At 37.9% G+C, this 19,491-nt stretch overlaps 1 protein-coding gene across 2 annotated transcripts in view; it reads left to right on the top strand.

The window, feature by feature from the left end:
- kcnab1a (potassium voltage-gated channel subfamily A regulatory beta subunit 1a) overlaps window positions 1–19,491 on the top strand; it is a 77,109-nt gene continuing 57,618 nt past the window's right edge. Inside the window, exon 1 of one of the 2 annotated variants that reach the window (XM_086080131.1) lies at window positions 1–124. In XM_086080131.1, coding sequence (XP_085936257.1) covers window positions 45–124 — 80 coding nt within the window. In that variant the 5' untranslated portion in view covers window positions 1–44. Of the gene's footprint in view, window positions 125–8,906; window positions 9,581–19,491 lie in introns of those variants that run through there. The other variant, XM_086080129.1, reaches the window with a different exon arrangement.

Here is a 19,491-nt window from a genome sequence, read left to right as displayed (position 1 = left end):
GACAGGGGGTGCTTCATCAAAACAGAGCGGCGGTGTTCAGAGAGATGGAGTGTAATTGGTACTTGAAAATGTTTGGACTGGGCAAAGAGGAAACGGTCACCCATAAGACGGGTATGCCCTACAGGTGAGTCCCTACTGAAATTATTATTTTTTGGGGTGAAATATGTTATACATTCAATTTGTGTGTGTGTATGTGTGTGTGGTTCTGCTAAGACAGGTTCATGTCAGCAAAAAAAAAAATGCTTTTGTCTTCTCCCGTCTTGACTATTGCAAAACTCTCTTCACCTCTCTCAAGGAAACTTCATAAGATTGTCTCTAACTAGCTCACGGTTCGCTCATTACACTCTAAAAACAGTTGGGTCAAAAGTAACCCAGTTACGGATCAAAAATTGAACGATCCACTTTATGGGTCAATTTGACTCAACTTTGTGTCAAGAAATTGATCTTTTAGTGTAAAACTACTCATAAATATTGGTCAGATCCTTTACTAGGGTCAAAAAATTGGGTCATTTTGTCCAAAACAACCCAAAAAGTTGGGTCAAAGTGACCCTAGTAGAGGATCGGTCCATTTTTTACCCATATTGGGTTATTTTTTACCTAAATGTTTTTAGAGGTTCGTTTTTTTTGTGTAGGTCTCATGCGTTCATATTTCTCCCATTGTCGTCCTCACACTGGTTCTCTATTCCTCTTTGGGTCCAGAACAAAATTTCACTTATTCTTCAAAGGCTCACAGGTCAGGCTCCTCCATTCTTGGTGGATATTGTGTTATTTCCTTTTCCTGTAGAAACTGTAGTCTGCTGCCAGCCTTTAACTTACTGTGAAAAGCTAAGGTTCATGCTCCCAAATGTGGAACGCGCTTCCATTTGAGCTAAAAGCTGCCTCTTCTGCGGACACTTGTAAGAAGCAGTTAAAGGTACATTTGTATAGGCTTGATTGTCTCACAAAAATGTACTTACTTGACCTGTGAAAAACAAAATGCTCCCGCTGGCCATACAGAAAATGCAAAGAAAAAAGAGTAGTAGTAGAAGTGTAAGAAGAAGAAGCTAGGTGAACAAGTTAGCATCATCTAGTAACTGTATTTTGTTTTTTTTATTGAGATGTTACTCTATTTGTGTCTGGCAACAGCACAAGCTTCAGTTATTTTTTCAAAATGGCTATCGTGTTCCGTTTCACGTCATAATCAGTCTGTAGCTCAGCCAAACTTGGTGCTGACCACACGCAGAAGGATTTGAGTTCATTGCAAATGTAGAACACATTTAACAGCTACAATTGTTGACTAGTACTTTTTTTCTGAGCAGACTAAACAAAATGGACAGAAAATCAAAACAGACACCACAGGATGCATCCAATAACAGTGGGGAACGCAATTTTTGTTCAGTTAGTTCTGACAGCTGTTTTTAATTGATTAAAAGCGTCACGTCAAGTTTTTGAGCTATGGGATCCTCGTTTTCTTATGAAGTATCAGATAAATGTGTATATATGTTAATAAAACACTAAGAATAGTTAAAAGCTCAGTATAAAAAAAAAATCCAGTATAAAACGAAATATAACTTAAAACGGTATGCCCATGGTTACAAGGTTAAGGGTATTGATAATACTGACCTACAATTGTAACTGCACAAACAAGTCTTACTACAGTCTTACTACAGCTAATCAGTGGAATTTTGCTTATCTGACGCGTAAGTTGAAGAGAAAAAAACTTGACGCGCTAGAAAAAAGATGGCTACAGTTTTGGAATCAGCATGCCAAATTTAGCTTTAATCAGCATCAAAATATAACTCAACAGTCCTTTACAGACTTATCTGTAAAATGCTTGATTTTGGCCCAAGTGACAGCATGTGTGTTCCTCCCTTTAGCTGATAAATTATCAAAGTATTTTTGGGCAAGGCTGTCAGTGGTGAAAAGTGTTTCCTCCCCTGGCCTATCATTTCATTTGTGAGTGTTGTGTGTCGCCAAAGTCTGACCCGACTTAAGAGTTGTGTTACCTGATCTCGCTCTAATGCTAATAGGCAGCATCTGTCCTGCTGCATTTGACCGTGTTGATGTTGCCTGACGCCATGGCGACAAAACATATAGCGGTGGCGGGAGCGTGGGATTGGTCGAACACAACCTCGACTCGTGAAATTTACAATATAATCATGATCTCCACTCTTTGTTTCTCACTCGTAGATAATGCGGACCCGCTTCCATTCTTCCCACACTTTTTTGGGGTTGCAAAACGCTTAATCGCTCTGTGTCCCATCGCAATCATCCAAGCTTAAAGCCCCGCCCACATTCATTAGCTTTCCCTCTTTCACATTTTTTTTGTTGTCGTTACTGTTTTTGGCTCTGTTCACTAACTCATTTAGAAAGAAAGAGCCAATGGGTGCTGACATGCTTTATGTATTGCTTGAAGGAAAAACTAGAGTAAGGGGAAGTGCCCCAACAGATGGTGCTCTGTTTGAGTGATTGAATTATGAGGCTATTTGAACATACAGTATATTTAAAACCTATCCCTATCCCCGCTGATATTGGCCGAAAATCAATCAAGCCAGACACAGCAACCGTTCACACTCACATTCATGCTGTCACTGAGTGGAAACTCAACCTGCGTTGCCTACACATAAGTCATCAAAGTGAAACATTACACCAAGAGTGTTTCTTTGAAACATCGGTATTCAATACAGAGTAGAGATGCAAGATCGCCAACACATCAATTTCCAACTGCTTGATTCTGTTCTGCCTATTCTAGCAGGTGTGTATTCAGTCATTTGAGGGCCAAAGGCAAAACCACCACAAACGTGTACTGTGTACTGGTTTTGAAAATGAATCTTTATCATCAACTAAAAAGTGTGAATTTGAGAGCTAGATGAAGTCCATTAAATCTTACTCTAAATGATTAATGTGACAAGTGAATCATTTCAATGTTATTGTTGTAATTGATAAGAACAATAATAACACCCCCCAAAAAAAGATTTTGTGATTCACACACACACACACACACACCCACACACACACACACCCACACACACACACACACACCCACACCCACACACACACACACACACACACACACACACACACACACACACACACACACACACACACACACACACACACACACACACACACACACACACACACACACACACACACACTTGTACTTATATAATTGTGAGGACATCCAGAGACGTAATGCATTTCCTAGCCCCTTCCCCTAACCCCAACCATCAAAAATGATTGCCTACCCCCATCCCTTACCATAACCTTAACCATAACCCAATTCAAACCTAAACTCTAAAACCAAGTCTTGACCCTCAAAAAGAGGCCTTGAGTTGTGAGGACCGGCCAAAATGTCCTCCTTCACAAAAATGTCCTCAATCTGTTGGTTAAAGACGTATTTCGGTCCTCACAACGTAATATGTACAAGTACACACACACACACACACACACACACACACACACACACGCACGCACGCACGCACGCACGCACGCACGCACGCACGCACGCACACACACACACACACACACACACACACACACACACACACACACACACAATGCTTTTAGCCCTTCAGCGATTCTATTTAAAAACTAGGGCAGAATATAACCACAGATTTCCCAGGGATCTTTAAGTGAGCTAAAAATAGCTTTTTGTGTTTTTTTCCCCTTCTATTTCCTATCAAGAGCAATTAATGCCAATTCGATTTTACACCGGATATTGCAACAAAATGTTATTACACTTTAGCCAAATGTTTAAATTCTTGGTGAAATTCTTTCAGATTGCATTTTGTGCATATGCATTTAATGTGAGTTAAGATTGTTTACAGTTATAGCACAAGTTGTCAATTTACTAATTCAACTAGTTTCTTCTATATTGAAAACACTTTTATTAATAAAAGTAGCAGCAAATAGAAAAAAAGTAGTAGAAATTCTTAAGCTGAATGAAATGTTATCTACGCAATGAAAAATTTATTGATTGGATAATTTTTAGTTGTAGTGTTAAAAATATGATCTTGAGTAATAATAACGTTGGGCTCTAGTTGGAAATGTAGGCCACCACATTGGTCTTAAACAGGAGCAGGACAGTCCCTCAGGGCTGGAAACTGATCACTGGCTTAATTATTGCTGCCATAGAGCCGGATGGAACAAAAAGAGTGTTCTCATTTAACTTCACTAAATACTAAGATGATTTCACGCTGTGTACAGAAATGAGAAATAGAGTCCATAGTGGAGAACATACAGTAGCTTTAGCCACAGCTAAATATAACAGTAAGATAAAAAATAAAATAAAAAGTAGTATTTTTTCCTCTCCTTTTTCTAATCAGCTCAGTTGCTCATTATCAAAAACATGTATGTGATAATGATACTGTATACAGACTTGCACATTGTAGTGGGAGTGAGTGTGTGTGTGTGGAGGTGGTGGGCCACGGAATACAAGCTTAATTAGTCTCATGGAACATCAAGCTGATGTAAAAATAGAAGGAAAAAAAAACAGGTGAGAGGCTGAGGATACCGTTTTGATTCAGTTCAATTCAATTGCACATTAAGGCATATTATTGGAAAATAGATTGAGTTTGTATTTTGAATTTTTTTTGCCTGAATTATCATAGGAAAGGGGTTTGAAATGATGTTGGTGATTTCACATATGAGCTGACCTGTGAGAGGGAGGGTTGCGCTGTTGTGAGAGTGGCCTCAGCTGACTTCAATCATGGCCAATAAAACTAGTTTCTTTCAATCCATTTAACACATTTTTTCCCAAAAACGTATAAATAAGTTCGATTTTAAATGTTTTAAATGTCCCATAGACATATTTATGTTTTTTTAAATTTATGTTTTTAAAAATTGTTTTATGCTAGAGCATACAGAAGGCTGTGATGCAGCCTCTCAACTGCAAAGAACGGTAGAAGAAATTGTAGCTATTACACAAACGGCCAGCAGGTGGCAGCAGAGCATAGGAAATGAACCAATAAATCAATTTGTGAATAATGACGAAACGTAGCTATATTCAGATAGAAATATACTTTTTTTTTTGATGAAAGAAGACACTTTAATCTTTCTTTTGGTAAGTTTCATGTTTTTATAGCAATAGTACACAATATTCTGTGGGACTTGCAAAATCAGTAAAAATCCAGTAAAAGTTAAATGCGGCACTACTGAAAGGCTTTTATTCATGCACATCAACTTTACATTGAATTAACTGTCTTTTACTAATTATGAAATACATATCGGATGAATAGGTTTCACGAATGTGAGAATAGTGACAGGTTATTTATCCCTGCAAATCCCATTTTCTGGCTCTGCTGGGTCTCCGTCCCACTTGCTCCCAACACAAAATCACCACAGGTGTAACACTAGCGTCTATTGTTTCAACTGTAAACACAGTCACGTTGCGTAAGCTCAGCTGACATTGCTTCTGCCAGACAGGATCAGTTTTTCCACTCTTCCTACGGGACAATGGACACAGCTGCCCCTTTACTATTCTCTTTATACCACTCAGAGGCTGAGATTGTGTTGCTTGTGTGTGAGGAAAAACATAAAATTGGGAAGTATGTTGCATATACAGTATACCTTCATATTACAAAAAGCGGGTACAATGCTCACAATTTATAAATATTTTATTTGACCTTTTCAAGGGCTGCCATGCAGTTACTCTGATACAAATCTTCAGTTTGTACAGTTTGTATAACAGTGTAAACATATTGTCCCCTCAAAATTACTCATCATACAGCAATTGACGTCACAACCCTTGGCAACAAAAGTGAGTACACCCCCAAGTGAAAAATGAAACTTTTTCTTGGTTCATTTTCAATTCATTTTTACAATTTTAATTAAAATCTATCAGGTCGTCTATAACATTTTATTTATTTATTTTTTTCCCCACTATTTGATCTTTTGAATTTTCTGTCGACCAGAAATATTGGAAATGAAGTGCCAGATATGATGAATTTGACTAAGCAATGAGTGGAGCATTGTCTCCCGTTTGTAAAAAGCTAACTAAACATATTATTTTATGTTTTTGTAGTAGAAAACAATAACACGATAAATGCCTCTTTTTGGAGAGTCCATCTTTTTTCTCCGACCGTTGTCGGTACCAGATGTGATCGGGCTGCCAGATCGCCTAACGAACACGTCACACTACAGGATTAGTTGGAAATTTTCCGGTTGACGTCAAACATTAGAAAGAAAATATTGAAGATGTAATTTAAATAACAAAATGTCCAGACTGAAATTGTAAAAATGTAAATAAATCTAAGAATATCCATCCATCCATTTTCTTAACAATGGTTGCCGGGGGGTGCTGGAGCCTATCCCAGCTGGCTTCGGGCAGTAGGCGGGGTACACCCTGAACTGGTTGCCAGCCAATCGCAGGACCTAAGAATATAAAAGCAAGATATATTGAATAAATAATAAAATTGATTGCCTGAGATGTGACAAATATTGTCAGTTTAGATTGCTAATGTGTTTTTAGTGAACGCATCTGAATCGCGCATTTCGTCATCGGCAAGCGCGAAGGCGCTTCAATCTATTTTGTTATTTCTTCAATTTTAAAGTATCCTGCTTTTATATTCTTAGGTTTATTGACATGTTGTACAATTTCAGTCCATACATTTTGTTATTTAAATGACATCTTTAATATTTTCTTTCCAATGTTTTGACGGCAATCGGATTTTTTTTCTTATAACTTTATTGAACAATTGTAAACGGATAATTTCCAGCCAGTCCTGCAGCGTGACGTCATCTGTAGGCAACCCCGATACAATCTGGCAGCCCGATCACATCTGGTACCGACAGCATGTTCCCCTCCGTTTGGAAAATGGGCCACAGGGCAGTATTAAATGTAGTTAGTTTTAATTAGTTTTCAGGGTAATTCTGTTAGTTTTGATCAGTTTTCGGTTTTTTTATGCTTAGTTTTAGTTAGGTTTTAGTTAGTTCAAAATTACTCATCATTTAGCAATTGACGTCACAACCCTTGGCAACAAAAGTGAGTACACCCCCAAGTGAAAAATGAAACTTTTTCTTGGTTCATTTTCAATTCATTTTTACAATGTTAATTCAAATCTATCAGTTCGTCTATAACAAGAAAAAAAAAGGTTGTGTATAACAAATTTTGGAATTATCCACTATTTGATCTTTTAAATTTTGTGTCGACCAGAAATATTCCCAAAAATGGCATATTGGCAATGAAGTGCCAGATTTAGTTAGGTTTTAGTTAGTTTCAGTATTAGTTTTCATGTTTGAAAAAAAAGTGTATTGTGCACAATATTTAATAAACGCTATGGTAAAATGAAAAGAAGTAACACATTTCTTACCTAGCGTTGCATTTCGGCTGAATTCAATGGAAAAGAATGCGAGCTGAGGCGTTAGGCCCAAAAGTCAACCTGGCAAATTTGTCGCCTTGGAGCAACGTCATCTGAAGGTGCTTTTCTACTAGCTGCTGCTAGATGACACCACTTCTGTGTGATACGCTTTAAAACGTCTTTATTCATTAGTAACGGAATAAAAATCGAAGATCACATTTAAAATAATCCACAAAGGCGTATGTATTAATTTAATTACCAAAGACTAAAACAAAGGACATTTTTGCTATAATTATAGTTAGTTTTAGTTATTTTTGTAAACATTAAATGTAGTTTCAGTTAATTTTCGTTTTTTTAAAAAGCCTTTTTGTTTTTGTTTTATTTCGTATAAATTGTTTCCGTTTTTTCATTAGTTTTTGTTAACTAAAATAACCTTGCACTGCACCCAATAATTTTTCACTTAGGGGTGTACTCACTTTTGTTGCCAGCATTTTAAGCATTAATGGCAGTGTTGTTGACTAATTTTGAGGGGACATTACGTTTTACAAGCAAAGTAACATTACATCAACATTGTCCATCTTTCTTTCTTTTTCTTTTTCTTTTTTTAAATTTATTTTTATCAAGAACTGACAAGAAGCAAGCTGTGTTTTGGGCCCAAAGTTAGAAACAACAGGTAAGTTAAAACAGTCTATGCCTACTTCTTGCATTAAAAGCATACTGATAATTCAAAAGTTAAATGCATTTTATAGATTCACTTCAATTTAGAATTCCACCTTTGGCGTGTTGTGTTTGGAACGTGTGACATTGCGTGTCTGAAATCAAATCACAAGTGCACGAATTGACACTTGTCACAAGTCCCATAATACTCTGAGAGAACCAGACATGATGTCACTGTCTATTATTCCCAATAGGTCAGAGGTGTGAGACTATGTTGTGCACGTGTGTTTGTTTGTGTGTGTGTGTGTGTGTGTCTGTCTGTGTGTGAGAGAGAGAGAGAGAGAGAGAGAGAGAGAGAGAGAGAGAGAGAGAGAGAGAGAGAGAGAGAGAGAGAGAGAGAGAGAGAGAGAGAGAGAGAGAGAGAGAGAGAGAGAGAACAAACAGAGCAGAGTGGAGGCTTCCCCCATGATATTTTGTGGTTCACTTCATTATAAAAACATTGCCCCCAGCCAGACAGTGTGCAAATGTGCGGAACATGCTTTTGGCTGCTTGTGTGTACGCGTGTTATCATAGTGTGTAGAAAGAGGCAACAATTAAAAAAGGAACAAAATAGCCATAGATAAAAGGAATAATGTGGATTGAGGGTGTAAATAAGTATAAATAATAACACTTTCAAGAATTCCAGAAAATGTGAGTAAGAAGTGCTGGAGGAGAGTCGAGGGAGGAGATCGGGAGTAAGTGAATGAGAGGGAATGCTGTGACACAAAAGGGGGATGATGGAGGAAGGGAGGGTGGGAGAAAGGATAAGAGCAAGTGGGGGGAGAGAGGGCGTAAAAGGATGGAGAGCGATAGGAAGAAGCAAACAAAACAGAGAGAGGGCGAGAATGAAAAAGAGAGGGTGGGAGGGAGGGAGGGAGGGAGGGTGGAAAAACTGTCCCAGATTCCCAGACCGTTTAATAGGGAGCAAAACCAAAGTGTGCTTCTAATGCAGACTGGCTGTGCAGGGGGCAAAGTGACAGTGCGTGTGTGTGTGTTGGGCGTGAAAGAGAGCAGAGAGATAGAGAGTGCATGTATGTGTTGCGCTCTTCATCAGAACATATGTGACGACCCTCTTTCGGGAGTACACGTGAACTTCATTATGGACTTTTTTCACATCAACTGGATTTTTCAGAATTTCTTCTTTTGATTTTCCCTCCTCCAAAACGAGGATATATCTATGGTGGGAATTCATCCTGAGACAAACCACTCACTTTGCTTTGAGCTTTCCTCACATGCCCACCGCCGTGTGGGCGGCGGGCCTACCTGGATTATCCCGAGCGCGCGTTGTCGCACAGCAAACTTGGCTGAAGGACCGGATCAAGAGAGAAGATGTATCTGTACAAAGCCACATGCCAGGATATCCCCAACCCCAAGCAGAAAGCGTCCAGGAGGCAGAGCGCGGTCCAGGCCCAGGCCCTGGGTCAGGGCAGGCTGCTGGGTCAGACGTGTGCCGGATCGGGACCCCGAGCATGCGTGCCGCTCATGCTGTGGGGCGCCAACAGACCGCACCAGGCGAGGGAGCTCAAACAGCTGGAGGAGTTTCTTAACTTCCACACGCTGTCGCTGCATGACTCCATCAAGAGCCAGACGGGGATGATGTACAGGTAACGCATAATTGCCATTTGAAATACATCCCAGTTGCAACAGATGGTTGTTGGCGCATCCAACAGAAGTTTGGGGGTTCGAATTTAGGCTCTGGCCTTCTTGCATGTTTTGACTATGTCTTCCATTGGTGTGAAAGTGAGTGTGAAGGCTGTAGAAAATTTATTGATAGATGGATAATAAAAGTCATCGACTAAACCAATTGTATAGTCCCTTACATCTATTTTTAAATGGCCTGCTTGATTATGCGATGCCCACAGCACTACAGGACTATTGATTGATTCTCATGTAAAACCCAGATTGGTCCATCCGAAAGCCTGTCGATGTTGCACAAGTTCTTTTGTTGCGGAAAATGTGTGCTTCATTCTTTGGAAGGAAGTTGGAGGTTGTTTTTGACATGGGACTGGTTATTGATGTTTTATTTACACGGCAACTGAAATCTTAAGTAAGATATAATTTCTTAAATTTAACCTAAATTAGCTTATTTTGCTTTCACAAGTTTTTAATTTTTAATTTTTATTTTTTACTTAGAATGAAATTGTCGGACAAGATTATTCTGCTTATTTTAAGAACTTATTACTTAATTATCTTATTTAATTAAGCAGTCTTGGCATTGAGTGTTAACAGCCAGTTTTAAGTACTGTGAGGCTTAAAACAAACATTTCCCACATTTTAAGATGACTATTAACAAACTTCGAAAGCCCTAAACTGGGGCTTCATAAATTGAATTTTCTTATTTTAACATTTTGCATAATCTAGTAATAAAATAAATAGAAAAAAAATACAGGTATGAAAAGTGAAATCTAGTTAAGTGGTTTGTTTCGTTATATTCACTAAGCTCATTTGTCCTCCCTCCAGTATCAGCTCAATGGTCGAGAGTGTCAACCCCCAGGCTGGGAGGTTGTGGGTTCAAATCGTGCCTGGTTCATACCGACGACAATAAAAATGGACCATTCCTGCTTGACACTCAGGCTAAGTTGGCAAAATGAATAGTTTTGAAAATTGTTCTATATATTACAGCTTGAAAAAAACTCAATATTACTTGTTTTTAGTCTAAAAATACTATTTTTAAGACCACTGTGGTTGATATGTGCCTAGTATTATTTTCTTATTTTTACAGGTAAATTTAAGTACAATTTTCTTGTTCTGTTGGCAGATAATTTTGCTTTTTTGAAGTATTAATTTTCTTATTTTACTATATTTTTTTCTAACATTTTCTACCGCCCTAAATCGATTTCACTCCGGCCCACCAAATTATACAAAATGCATACTGTAGTGTCATAATGACTCCATGCAAATGAGCTAAGTAAGTACATTTGTTTTTAAAACTGATAGAGAAAGTGCAGGTTATGCCCTTTAAGCATACCTTGAAATGGCAACAAATCTAATCAGTCAATTGCATTAATATGCAATTTAAAAAATATATAAAATACAACAGATTCAATAATGAAATAAACTGTAATATACAATGTCAACATTACCACTTGCACAAAATAATACAAATATGATATCTTTAACCAAATTTAGACTTAGCTCTCAATATGATGAAACAGTTATACAGTGCAAAGCACAACCACAATAATGCGCACTGTTACATTAATAATTGCAACAGTGTAAATTAAAACGGAATATTACCTTAGTAAAGGTAGAATATTTAATGAAGCTATCATGGTGGTGGTTATAAAGTTTGTCGCCTGACTGTGTATTTTGAACTGTTATCATTTAAAATGTTGTGTGCATATTTATTATTATTATTATTATTATTATTATTATTATTATTTTGTTAAATTAAATGTATTTAAAGTATATGGTCGCCTGGAATTACACACTGTAAAACATGAATACTCGACCAATTTATTGCATTTATTACAGTATAATAAAAATAATAATAATTAAATCACAAATAAAAGATCATTTGATTAATCAACACACAAGGGAATTGAGAGAGGAACTGATAGGACATACACTTATACAGTAGGTGACACATGGCATTAATTACTATAAACAGCAGCTATAGCTAGCTACCTCGATGTTTCTTCATCCTGCTAAGCTAGCTCAGCACGAAGAAGAAACCTAGAGGCATGAGAGATTAATGATCAAATAAGGAATAGGATTTCAGAACATCTCAAATAAAGCCCACTGAAACCATTTTCTTATTCAATCCAATCCTACCAATGCAGCAAACAATCTACGTGAAGCTTATCCTTTTCCACAAGCATCACGTTTGTCCTTTCAATTGTTGCTAGGTATTTTCTTCAGACATATTTGACCAACTATCAATGAGGGCAAAAATAACATGACCTTAACATCGGCCATTGTTGTGTTGGTGCAGAAGAAATGAGAATATGAGACCGTAAAGCCCTCCATCACAGAGGGGGCAGGCTGTGCTGGCAAGCTGGATCCCTTTTGGGTCGACCTGGCTTTAAGAGATCATATGGCCGCGCGCTATTAGCACTTCGCCCTGGGATCTTGGCATATGTGCGTTCAAGAGTGAGTGTGTGTGCATGTGTTTGTGTGCGTTGGGAAGCTCGTGTTCATTTCCTTGGTAGCAATGCATGTACAGCATACAGCAAAGCAGCTGGATGCCCCGAAGGCTTGTTTGTTATTTAATTCACAGAAACTTTACGGAACCGCAGTGGATGTTCTGTAGTTCTTTTCATGTCGTTATGGCACATCTGGGGGGTCACAAAAAGTTGTGTTCATTACAGAAGATATTCACAACTAATAATAACAACTAATCATCAATTTATGGCTTAAAATGTCCCACTTTATATTTCATATTTCTTATTTTCAATGAAACCTCAATTGCTGAATTCCTCAAAAAGCTAATAAAGCTTGCGGCATGAATTTGAACAAGGGAGAACATAAAGAACATGAGAAGATCTGAAGATCCACTTGGTGTTACTTTTATTATCTCTTCTCATTCATCGCTCAAGTTTAACTTCAAAACGTTACTTCAGCTAGTAGTTACTAAAAAAAAATGACACAGCGGCACAGTGGTGAACAGGTCAGACTCACAGTTGAGAGGTTCCAGGTTTGAATACCGCCTCATGCACTTGGCATTAGAGCTGTCAAACTGACGGTCTTACTTTTGAGATGTCACTACAGTTCATTTCATCTTCATGATGAACATTTGAGCTAAAGTACCACTCGGCATTCAGGCCTACTTTGCGTCACCGTCGTCGTATTGACCAAAAAAAGGGATGTGAATTAATTAAAGAGCCGCGTAAGGGAGAGCACATCCGCTTTTAACCGAAATGTTAATAGATGCTCAAACGAATGCCCGCGGCTTAACTTTAATCACACATGCCAAATTAAAGTGGACACCAATTCAATCAAGTCGTTGACACGGCTCGATCACACTCACATGATATTATTGGAAAAGGGAGCTTCATGTTAGTAAAGGCAGTGACATTGAGGGGATATTTAGACCTCCGGGGTGCACTGGGTGACATTATCAAGCATATGTCACGTGCGCGTGCGCGTGCGCGCGTGCGTGCGTGGAGCGGCAGTCTGGATGCTTGTCAGTCCATCAGATTAAATGAACTGTGCTGACAGACCAGGGTGCGAAGGTGACAGTATTAGTGCCACTGCAGTTGATCTGTCTCTTACTTTCATTTCTGTTAACTATCATCTTCACATTCACAACTCAATTCACTATTCGTGAAATTGAATAACACCATTTCTAATCCTTTCATAGCTTTCATATTGTTTGCCTCTTGTCATCAAAGTTCTCACACTCTAAAGATGGGCAGACCTTGTGTGCCAGTTTCCAACTGCGTGACCACAATAACTTGGTGTGGCGTTACCTCTATTCCAAACATCCCATAGCTGAAGTATCATCAATAAAATACGAGTGTCTGATGGTCGATCCAACAAGATCCTCTGAAATATTTGGCTCACAAGCAGCGTTGTGACAAATTACTTTGACAGCAAGAAAGCAAGCACCTGATGGGGAAATCTCCTTCGAGTTTTATGGCATGCTGTGATTAATTACTTTTCCTAATCTTCTCTTTGGCGAGTCCAAGAGGGGCCAGCGCTAATACAACACGCACTCAAATTTAGAATGGGGAAGTCAAGGCTCCTCACATGATTCAGACTCACTTTAATCATGGCTAATTAAAGAACCTTTTGTTGCCTCATTAGCGTTGTTTCTCAGTTTAACTTTGCCTTCCAGTGCATAGCCACGCCCACGTCCCAAAACAGATCCCAAATCCTGTTAACCACTATATATCTTTTCGTTATGGTCAGGCTATTAGCTCACTTTCCTTCAGTTGGCCCTGTCAGTTTTATGCTAATACATATCCAAGCTAAATTGTTAGCACGGCAGCCTAATATGAGGGAAAATTATTATTATTTGAAATATTATTTTCATTAAAACAAACGACCCCAGAGTTGCAACAGACTGCAATGAATAATAATAATCATTTTAACTGTTTTATTTGAGATTCAATTTGGTCAGAAGTGGGGTGGAACAAGAGAAAAAAAATATTTTAGGGAGTACTCCAGACTTATTTGGTATTTTTAAACTATTTTCAAGCATTATTTTCTCTTAGTTATTATTATTTTTATTATTTTAGATTTGGTCTCAGGACAAGTACATTTAAAGTTAAAGTACTACTGATTGTCACGCCAACCTAAGTGGGACGAAATTCGTTCTCCGCATTTGACCCATCACCTGAGGGGGCGGTGATCAGCAGGGAATGCGCTCGGGAATCATTTAGTGATCTAAACCCTTAATTCCAACCCTTAAGGCTGAGTGTCAAGCAAGTAGGCAAATGGGTCCCATTTTTATAGTCTTTGGTATGATCCGACCAGGGATTGAACCCACAACCTCACACTCTACCACAAAGCCACTGAGCTGGTATTTAATATAAAATGTACCCAGAAACTGCATGTTTTAGTATTTTGTATGTGGATTATTCTACTTAATTTTGTCTAAACTTTAAACTCAGATATAAGATATATGATATACACAGTGAAATTTAGGTTTGGGGATCACAGCTGACAATTATTAGAGAAATACAATACTTACGGTAATACTTAGAATCCATCTTCAACCAAGCCATTTTTAACAGAACTACAAAAATTGCGGGTACATCTCAGTGAATGAAAGACAAATAATAACAAAATAATTATTAATAATAATAATAATAATAATAATAATAATAATAATAATAATAATAATAATAATAATTAAATGAATGGATAGATGGACGGATGGAATGTTTGGCTAGTGAAAATTAACAATTTTAAATCAGACATTGCTTTTGAATTGTGGTTCCACCACATTATTTTAAAACCCAAACTCATGAAACAGGCCTGGACGAAAAATGGTGGTACCCCCCTAGAAATGATTGAAAATAATTTGACACAGGGCCATGTTCAACCAAGGTGCGTCCTCTAATTAGCAACACGGTGTGTCTTCAACTTGTAAGCAGTCAGTCGGCCTATTTAAAAGGTGTAAAGTAATTATTGTGCTGTTTGGTGACATGGTGTGTACACTAAACATGGACCAGATGAAGCGAAGGAGAGAGTTGTCTCAGGAGATTAGAAAAAATTATTACAGACAAGCATGGCCGGACTCTGACTTATTTTCAGCCCTGGAGTTTCACGGCTCAGACCGGCTCACTTTAATTTACGCCGGTGTCTTAATGACGTTATATACAGTAATTTTATATGTATTAATGTATGAATCTAAAAAGGCTTAAAATTCCAATAACCATACATATATCAACTCATTCACTGCCATTGACGGTTATAGACGTCAAAAAATCATTTGAACTATTTCTATTAGTTTAACATTTTTTTCCACTTTTGTTAACAAGAGTATGAAAACCTATATATTTTTTATTGTACATTTAGAACAGATATAAAATTTGTGATTAATCGTGAGTTAACTTATGAAGCCATGCAATTAATTATGATTTTAATTGCCCGACGCTTCTAATTTTGAATTGTAATTAATCAAATGACTTCAATAGTTAACTCACGATTAATCATAAATCTTATATTTGTTCTAAATGTACAATATTTTGTTTCTAGGTTTTCATACTCTTGTTAACAAAAGTGGAAAAAAATGTTAAACTAATAGAAATAGTTCAAATGAATTTTTGACGTCAATAGCCGTCAATGGCAGTGAATGAGTTAAGAAATTAAAAATTCGCAGGAATGTAGCCAACCTCCACTGACGTGGCCGCAGGAGGAAAATTGACCACAAACTAAAGGAAATATAAAATATTTTTCACATTAATAATGATAAGCCACAATGGACAGGCAAGATAAAGCTGGAACTTTTTGTTCACAGCTGCAAAAAATGAAGCACACAGAAAAGAACACTGTCCCTACTGTGAAATATAGAGTTTATATTTCTGGGGCTGGTTTGCTAAATCTGGCGCAGGTTGTCTTCAATCTGTGCAGGGTACAATGAAATCTCAAGATTTTCATGGTATTGTAGAGAGAAATATCTCCGTCACAGGTCGCGGGTTTAGAATCTTTGATAACAAGTAGCGACATAGAGCAGCTAGCCGTGCCTGTGGCAAGTTATGACAGACATCAAAATTGGATGAATGGATTGAATTAAGCTACCACTTGCTCAGTCCTCATCTCATTGTCCGTGTCTATAAATGAAAATTCCTCAGATGTTACTGAAGGAGCAGAATCCTTCAGTGGTTGCCTGAAGATGACATCTTACTCCCTTACACCGCCTTGAGCAAAAAAAGATGGCATTGTGCCGAGGTAAAACTTGCGCGCACACACTTTCTTGAATTGAAATCTTTCAGCTCGTGTTCAAGGTGACACTGTATCAAGCAGCTTTTGGCAAATAACGCCCGCAGCTCCCTGCCAATAAGTGGGCATGAGATCAATATGATGAAGGGCAGATGTCTCATTTTGAGTGATAAAGCAAAAGTGGTGCCATTAAAAATGCTCAGAAAGGGCAAATGGAAGAGATGTGTTCAGAGGGCTGATGTCCACGTTGCATGGAAAACGTGAATGAATATCTTCTGAACAGTCAAAAGCTGCTTGATTCAAACGGCTGCTTGTTGCGAGATTCGCCGTTAGGGGGCGCCGTGGTCTTGCGGCATACTCATGCCCGAGTGTGTGTGTGCATGGGCAGATGAGTGTGTGGTGTCAAGAGATTGAACAGCACTTGAACTACATGATTCATTTTAAAGGTGGATCTAAAATTAACACTGCGACAAATACAAGCCCTGATGTCCACAGATCCTCTCTTTATTCTCGCAGACTTCATCCAGGATTGTAGATTTCCAAGCACCGCTCTGTCAGCGCTCCTATTGATCGCCAGTCCTCTCATGTCAACTCATGATGATGCGTTGCATCGGTCCTCCGCGGCATGTGTGTTTGCTGAGAGGAGGAATTGTTTGAAAGTGAAATATTTAAAGGGTGTCGCTGTGCTCTGCTGGAGTGTGACCCACTTCGGATTGAAGGAAACTCTTTGAGGTCATGGTTCAAGAAAAGGAATTGCAATATCCATCCAGACTCCTACGTAGGATAAAAAAAATGGCTAAATCCTTTTTATTCTTGACTACTGAACACATTTTGTGCTCCCTGTAGCTATTTATTTTCCACAAGCAAAGTTTTGCTTCTGAGTCATCTTCCCATTTTGCTTTGCTTGTTTCCTCCCGGTTTCTATATTCTTCCCTTTTTGGACTTTCCATTAGTTACATGGTCATACATTACGTTGAGTGGGTCACTGTGTAGCCTTACACGAATGCAAAAGTTTAGACTTGTATCAGCACTTTTTGTTCTGTGTCTTTCCAGACTGCAGTAAAAAATAGAATAGGCCTGAGTGTGTGTGCGTGTGTGTGATTGGATTGGATTGTTCTGGGTTATGGTTTTATAACTTGTACGCAAAAGCTCCATTGTTTTCCCTTCTGGCCTATTTGGAGAAGAGAGGGACCGGTGTGTCACGTCACCTCCGCAAACCTCCTGTATAGCTACTGCACATATATTGTACATTATGTAGCAGCAGTCTCAGACTGCGCTTGCGCTGCAGTGCAGTGTCGACGCAGCAGTTCGGGGCTGCTCACGACAGTCTTTAAAAACGCAAAGTCAAATGTCCGAAAATTATAGATAACTTGAAACTGCTTTTTAAGTTGACCTGTGAATATTTTTTAGAAACATGCAGATCTTTGCAGATTTGAGGTATTTGCATATGTTGCATGTTTTCCATCCTCAAGTCTGCACTTGTAAATTTATAAAACTTTCTATCTAGACTTTGTGTGTTACAAAGTGGTACACATCTAACATTTTAAACAGAAGCTGTGTCATATTCTATACCATGAAGGTATGTAAACTTTAATTTGGAATAAATTTAACTCTATTTAGAGTAAATTGGACTTTATTTAGAGTGGGCTAATATTTACACTTGGAAGACAGTAAAATAAAGAATTGGAAAAAAGAAAAGTCACTCAAGGGTTGAGGAACAAACTCACAACCTTCAGTTTGAGAGACTGCCACACTACCACCTGAGCTATGCCCCTCCTACTGCTTATCTCCAAGAGGCCAAAAACGATGTTTTGGTCTATATACTCAAACTATTTTGTCCAACTCTAGAGTTAGGAAGATTCCAGCTAATGCGAGCAATATACTAACACACAGCAGGAGCTGCATGGCTCAGCTGAAGGTCGAGTTACTTTTATTGATTTATTTTCAATTCTTTTTTTTTACTCTCTTCCAAGTGTAAATATTAAAACTGAGTCTATTTGGTCCCACTCTAAATAGAGACAAATTTACTCTACCGGATTTACTGTGTAAGTTTCCTATATTTTCTGAGGCTTTGGTCGCATTCATGTTTAACATTTCTAAATGAATGATCCACATCAACATAAAATTAAACATGATATATTTCTCATGTTCTTTACACACAGTGTATTACAATACAACAAGAATATATTATCAACAACAGTCACGACAAACGCTTCCCTTCTTTGTTTATGTTTAAACAGTTAATTTTAATAATACGCAAGAATATATGTTCTTTTTTTTTCTTTCTTTTTTTAAAAGATATGTTCGATCACTTCAATGTAACATTTTTTAAAATTTATAGAATCATCGGTCTAGTAATCGGTAATTATATTACATGGGTTGCCTCACCTTACAGAAGGCGGACATGTTTTTTCCGCCATCTTTTTGCTACGGATACCCGAAGTAGAAGAACTTAGCCCTTGCTCCACTATTCTTAAGAGTAGTAACAGAAATTAAAACTAATGGTCACATACGCCCACACATGAATACAGCAGCAATTAAACTTTTATTAAAGCCAGAAAAAGACCCCACCCTTCCATCAAGTTACCGTCCGATTTCACTAATTAACACTGATATTAAAATTATCACTAAGGCTTTTACATCTAGATTAGAAACAGTAATCCCGACAATCATTCATAGCGACCAAACAGGCTTTATTAAAGAGCGTCACTCTACTAATAATATTAGAAGGCTCTTTAACCTTATTAGTATGTCACAGCGGCATGATAAAAAGGCAGTTATTATATCATTGGATGCAGAAAAAGCTTTTGATAAAGTTAACTGGTCCTTCCTCTTTGCTGTTTTAAATAAATTTGGCTTTGGGAAGTCATTTATTCACTGGGTGTCAGTATTATATGATTCTCCTAAAGCTACTGTTACTACTAATGGGATTATATCTAAGAGTTTTACTCTACAGAGAGGCACAAGACAGGGATGCCCACTGTCGCCTTTATTATTTGCAATATTTATTGAACCGCTTGCATTAGCCATACGCCAGGAAAGAATGATTCAAGGAATTCACTCTGGGGTAACAGAACATAAAATTAATCTATATGCCGATGATATTTTACTTTATTTAGAAAAGCCTGCTATTTCATTAGGGGAAGTATTTAACTTAATAACTAAATTCTCACAGTTATCAGAC

This window comes from Leptonotus elevatus, chromosome 7 (genome assembly GCF_054856555.1).
Source record: "Leptonotus elevatus isolate MCC_2025b chromosome 7, RoL_Lele_1.0, whole genome shotgun sequence".
NCBI classification, from domain to species: Eukaryota; Metazoa; Chordata; class Actinopteri; order Syngnathiformes; family Syngnathidae; genus Leptonotus; species Leptonotus elevatus.
Note: the sequence above shows the minus strand (reverse complement) of the source record. Positions and strands in the feature narration are given on the sequence as shown.